Source organism: Lipotes vexillifer, unplaced genomic scaffold (genome assembly GCF_000442215.2).
Source record: "Lipotes vexillifer unplaced genomic scaffold, Lipotes_vexillifer_v1.1 scaffold111, whole genome shotgun sequence".
NCBI lineage: Eukaryota > Metazoa > Chordata > Mammalia > Artiodactyla > Lipotidae > Lipotes > Lipotes vexillifer.
In genome coordinates this window covers 2,057,962-2,074,825 of record NW_006778270.1, presented here as the reverse complement: position 1 = coordinate 2,074,825, position 16,864 = coordinate 2,057,962, and the positions used below count along the sequence as shown (strand labels likewise).

The 16,864-nt window shown below is 49.0% G+C and overlaps 1 protein-coding gene across 1 annotated transcript in view; it reads right to left on the bottom strand.

Annotated features, from left to right (window-relative positions):
- The window catches only part of PLXNA2 (plexin A2), a 221,551-nt gene that overhangs the window by 38,702 nt on the left and 165,985 nt on the right, over nt 1-16,864 (bottom strand). The window contains exon 13 of the mRNA XM_007451568.1: nt 378-529. Coding sequence (XP_007451630.1) covers nt 378-529 — 152 coding nt within the window. The remainder of the gene's footprint in view (nt 1-377; nt 530-16,864) is intronic.

Sequence of the window (16,864 nt, the reverse complement as noted above, 5' to 3'; positions counted from 1 at the left end):
CTGCAGCCCACCGAGCGGGATGCATTCCAATGGGGGCTATGTGGGGAGGGGCGGGGGGAAGCAAGGAGGAGCAGAATGGACTGGCTGGGAAAGTGGCTCAGTTAGCCAGTGGGCAGGAGAAGACCAACTGCGTGAGAGCATTGCACCGGGAGCCCTGATGCCAGAGGAGCCAGGGAATCGGGAATCAAACCAAACAGGATATTCTAAGAGTGGAGGTGGGCTAGGAGAGGGCCCTGGGAAGGCTTCAGGGAGTGGGGTCCATGGGAGGAGGGACATAGGAGATGGATCCTGGAGAAGTCCCAGAGGAGGGAGAGGGGAGAGCCCCCCCACAAGCTCCGGGGTGGGGAAGAGGGTGGGCCAGAGCGGACTGGACTCACTGCTCAGCGATGATATAATCCCCCGGCAGGGGCGTGCAGGGCACCCCAGCCACCTGCACGTGGTGGGAGATCTCAGAGAAGTCCAGGCCCAGGTTCACGCCATGGATAGTCACTCGGGTCCCTCCTTCAGGGGGTCCGGACACCGTCAAAATCTGCGGGAGGGAAATGGGATGAGCAAAGCTGGTCGGTCACAGGAGTAGGGGCAGTGGCACCCATTTCCCTCCCCATGGGAAGGCTTTGGGACACCTGGAATCTGGGGGAACTGGGTGTGTTTTCTCCACTTTTCAACTTATCTAGGATCCCGACATTGTCATGGTGTACCTATTTCAACGGTTCTTAGGACATCCATCCAATGATTCATTCATTCATCCACTTATGAAAAAGAAATTATCAGAGAGTACTGGCTCAAGGCAGTACTTTTTTTTTTTTTTTTTTTTTTTGTGGTACGTGGGCCTCTCACTGTTGTGGCCTCTCCCATTGCAGAACACAGGCTCCGGACGCGCAGGCTCAGCGGCCATGGCTCATGGGTGCAGCCGCTCCACGGCACGTGGGATCTTCCCGGACCGGGGCACGAACCCGCGTCCCCTGCATAGGCAGGCAGACTCTCAACCACTGCGCCACCAGGGAAGCCCTCAAGGCAGTACTTTAATTCACTAGCCTGATTGTGATCAAGTCACAGAATCTCTCTGAACCTCATTTCTTCTTAGTTGGTAGGAAGGATAATCATCTCTAACCAACCTCTCCCTGGAAGCTCCCGAATGGAGGGTGTCTGGGAGCATTCTGTAAACTTGAAAGGGCTTTGTCATTGTGACCACGCTATGATTTGCCACTCCTGGGTGCTAGCCTCTGTAGAGTTTACAATGATGAATAGAACAGAAAATCTGCCCTCAAGGAACTTAGTGGTCAAGGAGGAGGAGATAAGGGAGCCATAAATAATGCTGATGCAGGGTACACAGTGATAAGGTAGATTTGAAGGAAGAGCTGTGGGAGCTCAGAGGAGTCCCAGATTAGGGACTGCTGTGGGGGATGACCAAAGATGGAAAGTATTTTTGACATTGTTCTGCAAAAAAAAATCCTGTGACACGTGCTAGTACCAAAGAGTAGCTTTCTGAGTTTCCAAATTTTGCTGGCTTCCCAGCAGCAAGGATCGTTTATTTATTCATTTCTTAATTCAGTCACCAAATGCTGACTGCCTGATTTTGTTTTGACCCAACAGGAACAGGAACTGCAGAATCAGGCAGCTCTAAGGTATACATTTCTGTCTGGGAATGGATCAGGCTCCAGGAAAAATGCAGCTCTTCAGGATCCAACAGATCCCAGGGAATAAGCTCCTACTTCGAGGTTCATAGTTATCCAAAGTAGGAGGGAATTAGACATGAACCCAACTGTAGGCAGAAGCATGGAATTTCAGAACTGGAAGGAGATGCGGGGTGTCTTATTCTAAGATCATCATACAACATGTATACAAGGTTTTAAAAAAGTCCAGGACTCTTTTCACTACACCGTTAGAAGGGCAAGACAAGAAGGGAGGGAGAGAGGCAAGGAGGGCTGGCTGGTCAAGGCCAAGAGTCTACCAGAATCTTCCAGATGCAGCCTCTGGGCAGAGATTGGAGGTGAGTACAGGCAAAAATGCTATCGAAGGCTCTGGAGACGCTTCCCCGCTCCTGTCTCCAGCAAAGGGGCACTGCTCTCTTCCAGTAATGTAAGCACCATGAATGCGGCTGCCAACTTGGCCACGAATGCCCAGATGATAGCAGACACAGAAAAGATGATGGAGGGGATGAGGCCCCGGGACAGGCCTCCTCCCTCACTGCCCACTGACTCCTGGGCTCTTGTGCATTGGCTGCACAGCCAGGTCAGACTCCACTCAGACCTCCTGATCTCCCACCCTCTTCTGCAGACCTTAGATGGTGCAAGCCTCCTTCCCTCCTTCCGGCCCAGGCTGGGAACTGTCTTATCCGGGGGCCCATTTCACCCAAGTCACCTTGTCTGTGGCTCTGACTCTCTTCTCTGGGAAGAAAATATTCCACCTTATGAACCAAAATAAACAAGATTCATGAGATGAATCAAGGGAGGGAACAGCGGTTCTCAGTGGCATCTTTGTGCACTGGGCCTTGGCGGGTCGGGGGAGGCAGGACAATTTGGAGAGAAAGGAGCTGGCATGAGGAACTGGTAGCCCCATAGCTTTTCTGTCCCTGAGGGTTCTAAAAACAACTGACACTAGATCTTGGCTGTTACACTCTCCCCTGGTGCCACTTCCTCACGTCCCCAGGCCTCTTGGGCTCTGGGAGATGGATATTCGTAATGAGGAACAGGAAAGGGGTGGCCTCCATGCCCCTGCAGGAGAGATTCAGGAGGAAGGAAGAAGCTTTGAGCAAATCTAAGTACCTGGTTCTCCTCTGATCACTTGGAATGAACATCACTGGGCCCCCTCCCCTCCTCCAGCCACCTGGATGCCAGGAACCCACCTACTGAAAACCCTGACAGAACTGTGGTGATCAGCTTGCTCTCTTTCCTCCACTTTTATTTATTTATTTATTTATTTTTATTTTTTGCAGTACGCGGGCCTCTCACTGTTGTGGCCTCTCCCATTGCGGAGCACAGGCTCGGGACGAGCAGGCTCAGCGGCCGTGGCTCACGGGCCCAGCCGCTCCGCGGCACGTGGGATCTTCCCAGACCGGGGCACGAACCTGCGTCCCCTGCATCGGCAGGCGGACTCTCAACCACTGCGCCACCCTCCACTTTTTTTTTTAAAATACATTCTCTTGCTCACTGCGGTTAATTACAAGTTTTAAGAAAAACTGAAATGAGATCTTTCTGGAAAGTCTAAAAATACTTCCGTCTTGCAGGTAGCATGCGGGGATTGTATTGGGGATATTCAGTGGAGTTGGCAGGCCCATGGGACAGCCTCCTCCTGCTGGGAAGTCTCTGCAGTGTCCCCTTCTGATATTCGAGGGTCTGTGGCAGAGACATGGCCATGGCACTTGGGGGGCTGTAGGGTTCATTTGTTAGCACAGAGCTGCCCAGAAGCATAAACCAGCTTATACTGTTTAGAGAAGGAAGACTTACAAAAATATTAATATATGCAAGCATTATAACCTTGGCATGAAGACACATGTCAAAGAGATGGGTCCAGCTAACAGCTGGGAGAATTAGCATCCTCATGGGTCACTGGAAAGTGCCTGGGTAATACTGGGTCCATGTGGCTCTTCCCCATACAGCACACACACTGTGCTGTGCCACCAGCACCTGGGGAGGTGGTGAAGGAGTCTGGGGGTCAAAACACTCAGCAGCCACCATGCCCCGGGGCTTACATGGGATGTAGTTTCCTCTTTCTTGCTTAAGACAAAACTGATGTATAAAAGTCTGGATTTCCAAAACATAGACGAGGTGGTGAGCACTTGATTTGCAAGAGGAGTCCCAAGGTCTCCATTACTGATGCCTTCTAAACCTATATCGCTGGCTCAGACCTCTCTCTTGAGCTCCATAGCCGTATATCTAATTGCTACTGGACATCTCGACTTCCACACGTGTGTCCCTCAGGCACCTCAAATTTCACCATGTCTAGAAACGAACTCTTAATTTTCCCTCCTTCCACCCCCAATCTGATTATCCTCCCAGATCCTTTCTCAAGGTTAATGGAACCACCGTGCACCCAGCCAGGAATCTTGCAAGCATCTTCGACTGCTTCCTTTCCCTCTCCTACCATGTATAATAAATATAGGGACCATTGGTTCTTACTCCCAGGTATCTTTTTTTTTTTAAAAGATTTAATTAATTAATTTATTTTTTTGGTTGCATTGGGTCTTTGTTGCTGTGTGTGGGCTTTCTCTAGTTGTGGTGAACAGGGGCTACTATTCGTTGCGGTGTGCAGGCTTTTCATTGTGGTGGCTTCTCTTGTTGTGGAGCATGGGCTCTAGGTGCGTGGGCTTCAGTAGTTGTGGCATGCAGGCTCAGTAGTTGTGGCACGTGGGCTCAGTAGTTGTGGCACACAGGCTCAGTAGTTGTGGCTCATGGGCTCTAGAGCATAGGCTCAGTAGGTGAAGCGAATGGGCTTAGTTTGTGACCAAAGAAACGGAAGAACAGCTTCAGGGCTAACAGCACATTTTGGCTTCTGTACGAAACTTGCTTGCTTGCTTGGGGCGGGAAGAACCGGGTTCCTGATTGGCTGATTTAAAATTAAACAGCTCCCTCCGCCTTGAGGACTTCCTGCACTGTGAAGGGTATAAGAGCCTCGCCCGACTGTTAGTCGGGGTCTCACTCACTTCTCTCTGAGTGGGACCCTGTCCGGACAGTTTGTGTAAGCTTCTATACTTGTATAAATCCTTTGCTAATCTTTCTGCTTGGTGTTGGTGATTCTCGGGTGTCCTTGGTTGGGACACGGGTCGCATTTACCGGGGAACTCGACTCCAGGCGTGTGGCTCCCGGACCGCAGCAAGTTGCTCCACAGCATATGGGATTGAACCCGTGTCCCCTGCATTGGCAGGTGGATTCCTATCCACTGTGCCACGAGGGAAGTCTCCCAGGTGTCTTTTGAATCTGTGCCCCGCTCTGGTTCCAGCGTAGGTGATAAGCAGGGCTGCATCACCTCTCACCCACACTAACTGCAAGGGCCTTTGTCTTCCTCCATGAGATCTGACTTCTTCACATGGCCAGGTGGGCTTCATGAACACGTACCTGCTCTGACTACTAGTCACTCGCTCTAAAGGCCTTCAATGGCTCTGACCGCTGTCCCTAATTCCTGGCCTGGTCCTCCACATTCTGATGTTTGTTACTTCTTTAGCCACATCTGCCGTCTTATACTATATCCACCATGAGCTACCCAGATCCCAGCAGTTCCTACATACACAACACACTTTAAAAATCTGTGCCTTTGCCTGTGACATTTGTTCTCCCCCAGCTTAAAAATCAGAGACAGTCGAGGTGGAGGTCTGGGCTCAGCGTGCAAAGGAACAGAGGGAGGAGTCCTGTGTGACACACCCCCTTCCACCTGAGGGCTTCCAGGTGACTGTGAGGATGAGTATCAGGGTCTACCAAAGCCCTGCCTGTGTGGTGGTAAAATCCAAGGCACACTGCTTTCCTCATTTCTCCCCAGGACCAAGAATTGAGGAGAGGCTCTAGAAGGGAGGCTTGAAGGAAAAGAATTTATCCTCCAGAGAAGGAGTGAATAGGATTCTTCAGATACCGCTTCATACCAGGCAGTCCTCTACGCTGGAGACAGCCTCCAAGGCTCTCTCTTCAAAGCAGTGTTAGATTGCAGGGCACCCAGGGTGGCACCCAGAAAACTTGGTTCTCTTGGGGGCCAAGTCTGTCCTCTCCACATGGGTCTATAACGAGGCAAGTCGGTGGAGTCCCATACTACTGCTTGCAGAACTCCCAGGAAGGCCTTTCAGCTCTGGAAGGAGTTGGGGGGCCATAGGGGAGGGGAGAGCTAACCTCCTGCAGAGATGGGGGTGAAAGGGCAGGCTGCAGTTATAGACATTCCCCCACAGACAGAGGGGAAACCAAGATACGGCCAGGATGGCAGCCAGATCCTCACGTCTCTGCTTCTAGTTTTAGATGGTCCTCGGGCTGCTGGCTGCTCTGTGGTGTGGAAGGGAGACCTTCTGATGCTTGGGCAGTGTCTGTAGCAGGAAGAGTGTAAGCTCTCAAGTGAGACAGACTTGAATTTGAATTCCAGCCCTGATACTTATGAGCTAGGTGACCTTCAGTCTCAGTGTCCTTATCAGAAAACAGATAACAATGCTTGCCTCACAGGGATGTTGTGAAGGTGAAATAAGACATTTGGAAAGTCCCTAATATGATGGTGGTTTCAAAGTAGGAAGTAGGTCTTGATAATTGGCAGTTCCCTTCCTTGTGTTCCCCCTGCACCTGTTCCTTCCTAGATCACAAAAACATGCGATGGTGGTGTTGGAGGGAGCTTAGAGGTGATGGGAATCTTCCTATTTATCTGGAAGGAGGACACCTGGTCCAGGGAACTCATAACATAGATGGTGGATGGTGGGGTGACCCAGGGCAGAGAGAGTCGCTCGTGGGTTGACTGGAGAAAACCTGAGCTTGGACGGGGAGTGGCCGTGATGCCCAGGGCAGGGTCTCAGCGTTGGTGGCTTCTGGGCTCCACACAGAAGCATATTCTGAACCAGACATCACCCTTTCACCCAGAATAAATTTGGGAGGACACTGGCTGTGTCTAAAATCATCTTCATTCCTCCGTCCCTCCCTTCTTGCCACTCCTTTGCCCCCAGCTATTAGCCATTCTGGGATAAGGCACAGCATTTCCCAGTGAACTCAATGGATTCTTTCAGGAAAGTAATTCTGAATGAGACGGCCACGCAAACAAATGGTTTGACAGTTTGGGGTGTGTGTGAGTGTGTAGGAGGGGTGTGGAGAGAGGGGGAAGGGAGATGAAGACCTGTGAAATCAGCTGGGAAGATCTTTCGATATGGCCGAATTTCAGCCCCATGTTTTTCAGCACATACTGTGGACCTGAAATCTATTTACATTCTCCTCTGTGGACCTCAGAAGGGAGAGCCAGAAGTAGGGGATGAGGGAGAGAAGAGCCCAGAAGCAGTTGATGAATTGGGGTGCAGGGGGTATCTGAGGGTCTCCCCTATGCTCTGTGCTGACTGTCTCTGTGTGCTCCCCCTTGCCCCCTCCCAGACCTCCGGTTCCCCTCTCTTATGTACAGTGCAGGCTCCCAGGGGGAGCTGGGGGTCCCCATAGCTATAGGGGGTAACGCCCCTGTGCATTTGACCTGTGGTTCCCTCTGTTGGTCAAGCATGACGCTGACAAATGCTTACCCCTCCTGCAAGGCTCTGCTAATGACACGTCCTCAGAAGGTCTCTAGCCTCCTGAGGAATATTTAGTAGCCCCTTTGCCTACACCCCAAGACGGCCACTGGACTGTAATTGCGTCTTTTCTCAAGAAGGCAATAACTATACGGGGATAGGGACCTTGCTTTCTCTTAGTAACCTGATACATAGCACACTTCCTGGGACACAGCAGCTGTCAAGAAATATCTCCAGTTCTCTATTCCTGGGAAAAGCTGGTCTCAAGAGGATTCTAGTACAAACTGTGCTCTTGAATGACCACTGTAAGAATGGAGATGCCTACGTGTCGCTTGGGAGTGATGCAGTATTTTCACAATGGAAGCATTAAGAAGTTCTTCCTGCAATCTCTCTTATTTTAATTTAAGCCAGTTTCTGCTGTGATTCCTCATCGAATGGAGGACTCAACAGCTGCCTCCTCATCAAACCTCTTTCAGATACTGAAGACAGCAATTAAGTCGCCTCTGGTCTGCGCTTCTAGAATTCTGTTAGCCTTTTGTTGGAAGCTCTTGTTTTCCAGGTCCTTTGATCATTTCAGATGCTTTTCTTTGGACCCTTGGATATCCATGCATCCTCTGAGAGTGTAGGGACCCCAAGCAGGCTTGTGGCTTGAGCAAAGGTCTGCGGATTTGCAGCAAACGAGGTCTGAGCCAACCATTTCCCTTAGTGCGTCCCACACGCCATCAGCCAGGCTGGCCCTGGGCAAATCCCAGAGGGAGGGTAAGCCCTTATCTTTCCCAAGTGCTTTTTTTCACTACCTGGAGTTCCTTCCCCCATTTTAGTCACCTTACATTCTACTATTGTCTCTTCCCTAATGAACCCTTTATTTGCATTTAATGGGACATTAAGTTATTACCTTAAGAGTATTGGCTTTTTAACTGGTTGTAGAATTAAAAGTGTGTCTATTCGCAGGATTCAGAAGGAAAATGTGGGAAACACATTAGCACAGAGGGCTCAGTCCAGCAGCCCCTAAGCCCTGTCCCAGCAGCAGTCACAGACTACGCCTGGGTAGAGGTGGCTGGTCCCAGTCCAGGCCATGTCCCTGATCTGGTCACCTTAAGCTCGGGTGAATAGGCCAGTAGGATGTGGGATGAGGCTGGCACGTGCTGATGGGAGGGGACTAACCAGGAGACTCCTGTCTCCTGCTGGGTCCTCTCAAAGATGCCTGGAGCCCCTGATTTGGGGAGCCGCTTCCCCATCTCCTCAGACCTCACCTGTCAGCAGCACAGCCCAACTGAGCCTGACGCACGCCTGAGCATCCCAGCCAAACCTATATTCCTGCCAGACTGTGTCATGTTTGTTTTCCACCGTGGGTGCCTTGACCTGGAAAACAGCCGCCGTGATGCTGCACTCGCCCTGATTCTTGCAGCCGCTAATTGAACAGTTTGGAGGGAACTGTGCCACAAAGCCGTCCAAGGGCGAGAGCAGATGCAGCGATTAATTACAGCTGGGGAGCTCCGAAGGGCTGCACCAGGGAGCAGAGTGGGAGGTGCTGGAGGCCCAGGGGCTTGGCAGCCTGGGGAGTGTTGGGTGGGCCATTCCTGAACTCAGGCAGAGCCTTGGAGAGATGGAGTTGGGGCCTCCTACAGGGTAGATGTTTAAGGGGTCAAAGGAGAACCCCTTCATGGTGGGAGCCTCATGAAGCCCGGCTCCCATCCTAGAGACCCTGTCTTCCTCTGCTTATATCTCCTGCCTGATAGGTGTGATGGCAGAGAAGACAGAAACGGGCATTGGCTCCAGGTTACTGAAGATTCTGATAACGATGCCTACCATTTTCTTTTCATTTATTAAGTACTTATCATGAGCCAGGTATTGTGCCAAGGGCCTTATATATTTTGTCTCATTTAGGGCTCACAACAAACAAAATGAGAATAGTAGTATTCTCATTTTACAGATGGGGAATAGTGTCCCAGAGAGGTTAAGTAATTTGCTCAACGTTACACTGTGAGTGGTCTATCTAACCTGTGCCTCAAGCCTCCATACCACACAATGCCTGAGTTACTATCCTGCCTGGGACAACCCCGAGATCATCAGCCATGAGAACTCATGCTCCAGCCTGCCTGTGGGCCCCTCTGTGTAGGTCCTGCAGCCCCGCTTCCATGGCTAAGGTCATGCTTGCTGCTTTCCAAGGAGCCCTGGAGTTGGCTTTGCTGGGACTACCATCTCTCCGAACTTCTCAGCTTCCACCCTCCCTCCTCTCTGGCCCTGCCCCTGTGAATGCCCACACTCCCCTTGGCCTTGCCGCTGGGTCATCTCTCCCTGTGCATTCCAGTCCTCCCAAATGATGCTTGGGGTGGGGATTACGGCTTGCTTCCCATCTCTGCAGCAGGCTTGATGAAGAGCTTGGGGCCTGCGCCATTTCCTCCTCCAGCCCTGTGGATTGAGAGTTCTATTTGTCTAAGTGAGCCCAGGAAAGAGATGAAGGATGCTATATGGGTCAAACATGGGAGTTCTAGAGTCAAGTAGCTGAAGGTTAACTCCTAGTTCTAAAACTCACTAGCAGTGTGACATTAAGAAAGGTATCACACTTCATAGTGCCTTGGTTTCCTCGTCTGTAAAGTGGGACTAATGATAATAGCTTCCACCTCATAAAACTTGTTGTAAAGTCTAAATGAGATAATATACATGAGGTGCTAAGTTAGCAGTGCTAGGTGCCAGGTGAGCATTCAGTGAACGTTATCTATCATTTTTTCTCATTACTATTTTATGATTAAGAAATTTGGACAGAAGCCAGGTCAACTGAGGGCCAGAGGAAAAGTGGCTTCATTTTTATAAGCATCCCAGGCGGGTGGAGCCTCTGGGTATTGTTTTTGGTGGGGCTCAGGGCAGGGGCAGAGAGCCGACCTGCGGAGGGGAAGTGCCGGGTGTGGAGGTTGCCCAGCACGGTTTTGGCTGCCTCTCTGACGGGCCTGTGCAGCTCTTGCCATGTCTCCAGCAGGCTGTCAGCACCCTAGGCTGTGTTCTTAAGAGGAGATGGGAGAGACTGACGTCAGATCCTCCCAGAGCAGCCATGGGAGGGGGGTCCCAGAGTAGTCGCCCCAGGCTGAAGTAACCCCAACTGATGGTCACGCTTTGTCTGAAAAGCTCCTGTGTCTGAGATTGGGATTAAGAGGGTTCTGCCCTGAGCATCCCCCTAATCAGGACAGGCCAGTGAGGACAATTGTGGGTATGTAGACAGCTAATCCTCCCCTGACTAATCCAGTTACTCCTTTCCTGTTGCTTAGAGTTTTCCTGACTTTAGAGCAGTGATGCCAACTTTGTGCCTGCAAATTTTGATCTCAGCCTGGCTCCCAAAGGCACCTGGATGCTGGATCCAAGATGGCAAACTGTCACATTCTTTTCCAACTTGGTGTGTGTGTGGGTGTGTGTGTGGGTGTGAGCGCACAAGCACATATGCATGAGAGCAAGTATGTGCACACTCTTCACGGCAGGCTAGAGCCCAGTTGACGAGCCCTGCAGGAATCTACAGCATCGGCGACACCAGCTCTCCTACCCGGCATGAATCCTTGCTGGCTCCGGTCTTAGCTGATAGTACATTCAAAACCTAATTGTTATCTCAGCAGAGTAACTCCATTATTCATCCTGACACCATCCCCCGTTAGCTGTTTGTTGCAGTGATGTTATATTAATGAGCCCTGCAAATAAATGAACGGGAGATCAGAGGGCCGACTTGTTTCTCAGGAAAGCTGGCTGACTTATTTATTTATTTGTTGGGAACTTTGCAGTGAGTCACTCTGGCCCTGGGCAGGTGGCTCCCAGCTTCTCCTGCCCAGATTCGGTGCAGTCTTATGGATAAATACTTGTAAGTGTCCAGCTTTCCAAACAGTTTCACAAATCCATTTGCATCTGAGAGAACCCAGGAAAAAAATCTACTTTAAAATATTTGGTATACACACTACTATATATAAAATAGATAACTAATAAGGACCTACTGCATAGCACAGGGAAGTCTACTCAATACTCTGTAATGGCCTATATGGGAAAAGAATCTAAAAAAAGGAGTGGATATATGTATTGCTGTACACCTGAAATTAACACAATGTTGTAAATCAACTCTACCCCAGTAAAAATTAAAAAAAAAAAATTGGGCAAACGGAGAGCAGGAGAAAGCAAGAGCAGTGGATCATCTCAAACTACCATCGCATCAACGATTATTTATGCTTGGTTTTGGAGGGCACTGTTGGCGGTTTTCTACAATTGGTTTTCTTTCCCGGTTGCATGTAATTAAGAGAATGTTAAACAGAATCAATATTCCCTAAACATGGACAAGTGAGGTGTGGAGGAAGTTACTGAAGTTAAATTTATACAGTAAAAGCTACAAGGTGGTCCTAGGTCCCAGTACTCCTAGGACCTGGCAACAGTGTGTTCTTACTGTGCATCGTGTTAGGGGACGTCAGAAACACACAGGAGCGTTTCTTGGTAGCCAAAGGGTGTAGGTTCCTGGTCACTCCCTGAGGACCCCTACACTGGGGATTCGTCCCTTGCATCCCAAGCCTGCTTTGCCTTTACTGCACCCTGATCTCCGTTCTCACCTGCAGGCATGAACCACCTGGGCCTCATCCTCTGGGCTCTCCCATCAGGCTGAGATGCTTGTGAGAGTAACTTTCACTGTAACCATCGTCCCATTGATAGACACACCCAGAAACCAACCAAATCGAGTCTGAGAGCTTTAAGAAACACATGTAATTAAAGTAACACATCCCCTGGACAGGCAAGAAGTGATTGCCCTAAGCTTAAAAGTGCCCCCAAATGCTCTTCCATTTTTCTCCCCCACTCATAGGAATAAGTGTGGACTTAATTATCTTTAGGAAGACAGGTGACGGTTATTTTCAGACTTGAAAGAGTAGCCAATGTTCTCAGTTTGTCTGGCATCTCCTGAGACCTTCCAAGGGGATTCAGATCCTGGGCACAGATGTTCTGGGGGTGGGGTGAGGTGGGAAAGTGTATAGTCAGGGAGTACTTCTCCAGCCCTCTGACCAAGAGAGGTAGCATCAAGTGGTGGAGCAAGTCTGCATTCTGGAGTCAGAAGGGCCTGGTTCTGAATTTGTTTTGTCACCAACCAGCTGTGCAATTTTGGGCAAATTACTTACCCCCCTAAGCACTGTTTCCCCAGCTCTTACAGCCATCTTGTAGGATTGCAGGGAGGAGTAGCTACATGGAATACATGGGTTCTGGCACAGAGTAGTGTCTTGTTAAAGAAAAGCTATTATTATTAAGGCTCCCAGAACTAAGAATATGGCTTTTCTGTTCATGTCCTTGGCCTGAGGTTGGTGTCCTTATCAGGTGTGGAGGCCTTGGTCCCTGTTACAGTTCTCTTTCCTAATAGAAGACAGCTGCAAAGGGTGTAGATTAGAAATCTCTGTCCGAGGCCCTTTGGAAGAAACACAGCAGCCTGCAGGGCAATCAAGTTCCAGCCTCTTCCAGGTGGCCAATGTTCAGGGATAGGCTGGCTGCATCCTCCTGCCTCCCCACCCAGGACTAATTTATCCATGTGATAACTTCCAATCTTGGCTCAGTGCAGGGCATAGATCAGTCACTCATTACATGAATATTTAATGGATGAATCAATTCCTTAGAACCATGGCATCTCCTCCTTTTGCTCAGAATGTTCTGTTGTGGGTTGAATTTTATCCCCCACAAATTCATATATTGAATCCCTAACTCCCATTACCTCAGAATATGACCTTATTTGCAGATAGGGTCCTTATAGAGATAATCAAGTTAAAATGAGGTCATTAGTGTGGGCCCTAATCAAATATGACTGGCATTCTTATTTAAAAAAAAAATTGGAGACAGACATGCACACAGGGAGAACACCATGTGGACATGAAGGATTAGACTGGGGAGTTGCTTCCACAAGCCAAGGAACACCAAAGATTGCCCCAAACCACCAGAAGCCAAGAGAAAGGCATGGAACAGATTCTCCTCACAGCCCTCAGAATGAACCAACCCTCTGATACCTGGATGTCAGACTCCTGGCCTCCAACTGTGAGAAAGTAAATTTCTGTTGTTTAAGCTCCCCCGTGGTGCTTTGTAACTGCAACCCTAGCAGAGATCAATACACTCACTTTGAGTGGAGACCTCTTTCACATGAGCTCCAAAGCCCCTTGGTCCTTTCTAAATTTCTTTTCCCAAGAACATGTTCGATCTCTTTCCCCTTTCTGCTGGATGCTGCCCACTCACAGTTTCTTGGGAAATGTTTTCTCTGGGCTTTCCTTTCTCTCTAGGGGATGGCTCCTAACATCCCCCACTTTGATGTCGCAGCAGGTCCTGAAGCACACGCTGGGAAGGACAGAAACATGGCTGCCTGGCATCTCACAGGCTTTCCAAACCTCTGCACGTCGTCTCCTGTACTGGGGGTTGAACAGGTGACAAGCGCACAGACACCCAGGATGACAGCTGGAATGGGAGCAGCCTGGGATGCCTCCCACAGGGGACAGCGTCATTATCACACCAAGGGCTGGCTGAGAAGCAGCAGACGGTGAATCCTGAGGGGGTCCTAACCTGAAGGTGATGCAAACTGGGAAATTCAATCTGCTGTAAGACTTGTCCTACATGGAGCTGCCATAAGACATGGGTCTCTAGGGGAGGAATTGGTTGCCATGGAGACAGTTGGGTTAGCAGGGGTTAAGGAAGAACACAGCTGTTCATCCAACTGAGCTTGAGCTCACTCCTTTTCCTAAAGTAGAATTCCTTTGAGGTCCTCTCATTGATTTCCCTGCCCTTGGGCAGGACAGCACCATTCCACTCCCTACTGGTTTCCAGCACTGGACATTCTGCTGCTCCCAGTAGCTGTCATGGGCCATCAGAGAATCCTTCTCTTCTCCCTCAGGAAAGATCTTTGTAGTCAATGGCTTCTGTTTGCACGTGGGCATGCACTGAGGGGGCTACACATTTTGCAGATAAGGAAGGGCCAGAGACAAGAGGGAGGTATGTATAAAAGGGCACAAAGCTCATAGAATTCCCTGCCCCGGGCAGGACAGCACCATTCCAGAAAAATAAGATCTATGCCAACATCAAGGAATTAGCCAAGAAAGCTGAGGTAAAGAAAATGAGTTGATTCTTCTTAAAAGTTACTTTTAACAAATTATACATTTTTGGTAACAAATGCCATAGAAATGAGGTCGTCTTCTTCTCAGCGCATCCCACGGACAGGTGCCTGAGGTTGATTCTTCCCATAACCGGTGGTTAACTTTGATCACTTGGTTAAGGAATCTTAACCCTTTAACCACTGTCTACGAGGTTTCTTCACTGTAAAGGGCATATGAAAGTATACTGAACTCATTTTCTTGTTGTAATTAATACATATCTTGTGGGGAGATAGCTTGAGTCTATATAAATATCCTATTTCTCATCATACTTTCACTTGCTAATTTTAGCATTCATTGGCCATTCTTGCCTGAAACAATTATTACTGTGAATTTTGCCAAATGGTGATTTTCTATTTCCCTAAGTCCTTCTACACTTATGAGTTGGAGTTCTAGTATAAAGAGGAGCTTCCTCTCTCCCACATTAGTTATTAATTTATTATATCAATAAGGACCATAGATTCTTATATTATTCTCTTGAGTATAGTCCATTTGTATTATAATTTATTTTCTTGCTTACATTGCCCCAGATTTGGCCACTAGGGCCAAATCAAGTTGACTCCTGTGTCCTTTGGACATGCACCCTACAGTTTTTTTAGTGTTCTTTGACAAAACTATATAACCTGAATTTAATCATGAGGAACCATCAGACAAATCCCAGCTGAGGGACGTTCTACAAAGTAATGGTCCCGTGCTCTTCCACAGTATCAAGGTCATGAAAGACAAAGACTGAGGATTATAGCACTGAGCAGCCATGACAATGGAATGCCACATGTGATCCTGGATTGGAGCCTGGACCAGAAAAAGGACATCAGCGAGACGACTGGCAAATGTGAATAAGACATGTATATTAGATGGCTTTATTCTATCACTGCTAATTTCCTGATTTTGATAATTGTACTGTGGTTATGCAAGATGTTAATTCTGGAGAATCTGGGTGAAGGGTATATGAAAGTTCTTCGTACTATTTTTGTACCTTTTTATAAGTCTGAAATTATTTCAAACATGAAGAGTTAAAAACGTGAAAAATGACTTTTATAAGGAGAGGAGGATAGATTGGGGGTGGGAGGTGCAGGATGAAAGTGAATAAAACATTCCAGCCCTGTCTCCTCCAGCTCACATGGGCTGTCCTGAATGCTGTCCCCCGAGTGTCTGGAGACACGGTGCGGGTCTGTCTCTCTCCCAAGATACTCCTTCTTTCTCCACAGCCTCTACTTGAAAAACATCAAGAGGAGACCCAACTGCTCAGGGCCTCCAACTCCTGCTGCTATGTTCCCTGGGAAAATCAATTACAGCCTAATTACCTCAGGGGGTTAATTAGCATCGTGTAGCCTGGGTGTCCTCTGCGAACAGAGCAGCCTGTCAGTCCTTGGTCAGCGAGCAGGGGTGGCGGAGGCAGAGGTTTCTCAGGGAGAAGCCTGCCTCCTGGCTGGGCTGGGGCCCCTGCCAGTCAGAGAGGAGACAGGGCTGGGGCAGCAGCCGGTTGTTGGAAGTGAGAGGGGCTGATGGAAGCAAGTCCTTGCCTAAGCTCCCCTGTACCAGAGGTGCAGAGGCAGAGAGACGTAGAACTGCAGCAGCAAGAAGAATTACAGAACAGAGCAAGTTCTCAAGGCAGCCGTTGCTGGAAATCACTAGAATCAGGGAGGAGGCATGGAGCCCTGAGCTGCTCAGGGAGCTAGCTGTCTGAGGGCAGAGGTTGCGGCACCTCCAGCAGTCCCAGAAAACACTCTCCCGGTGAGATAAAGACACAGGACAGTCAGTAGGCACCACCACTGGCGAGGGCCAAAAGAAAAATGGGATTGAGGAGGCTCAATCTTTGAGGGGCAGTGTCTGCACCCTCATAATATCTTCCTACCAGAATGAATGAGGACCTGGACCGCGGGAGATGCTCTTCTATAGCATTGCGCTATTCCTGGGATACACCGCCATGTGGATGGATGGCATCTGTCTGGTCCATATCCGCTAGGAAGGTTGGATGTAAAGGAAGGGGAAGCTCACTTCTTGTTTTATATTACTTGGGCAAAACATAGAGACTCTTAAAAAGTTTTCATAATTAAATATATCTGAGTTGAAACACTGGCCCTGCCACTTAATAGCTGTGTGAACTTGGACAACTCCATTTTTCGGAGCCTTGTTCTCTTTATCTGTAAAATGGAGGTGAGAATACTTACTTCTCGTGGTGATTGTAAGGGTTAAATGAGACAGTGCCAAGCACACCAAACAAATATTTGCTCCCTCTTCAAATAACTCATCTGTAGGTTAACAACCCTCGTTTGATCTTGAGGCTTTTTTTTTTTTTTTTAACTGATCTGAAGCTTGAAAATGATCACAGGGACGCTCCAGAAGTTCCCCAATACTCTGCGACATAGATGAAAGCCGGACTTGGCTTTCTTTGGTCAGTAAGGAAAATGAGGCAGGGAAAGGGACAGTGCATCTGCTCAGGGAAGAGGAAGAAAAGGAGCAGCCCCTTCTGCTTTTTTTTTTTTTTTTTTTTATTTCCTTGCGTTATGCGGGCCTCTCACTGTTGTGGCCTCTCCCATTTGCGGAGCACAGGCTCCGGACGCGCAGGCTC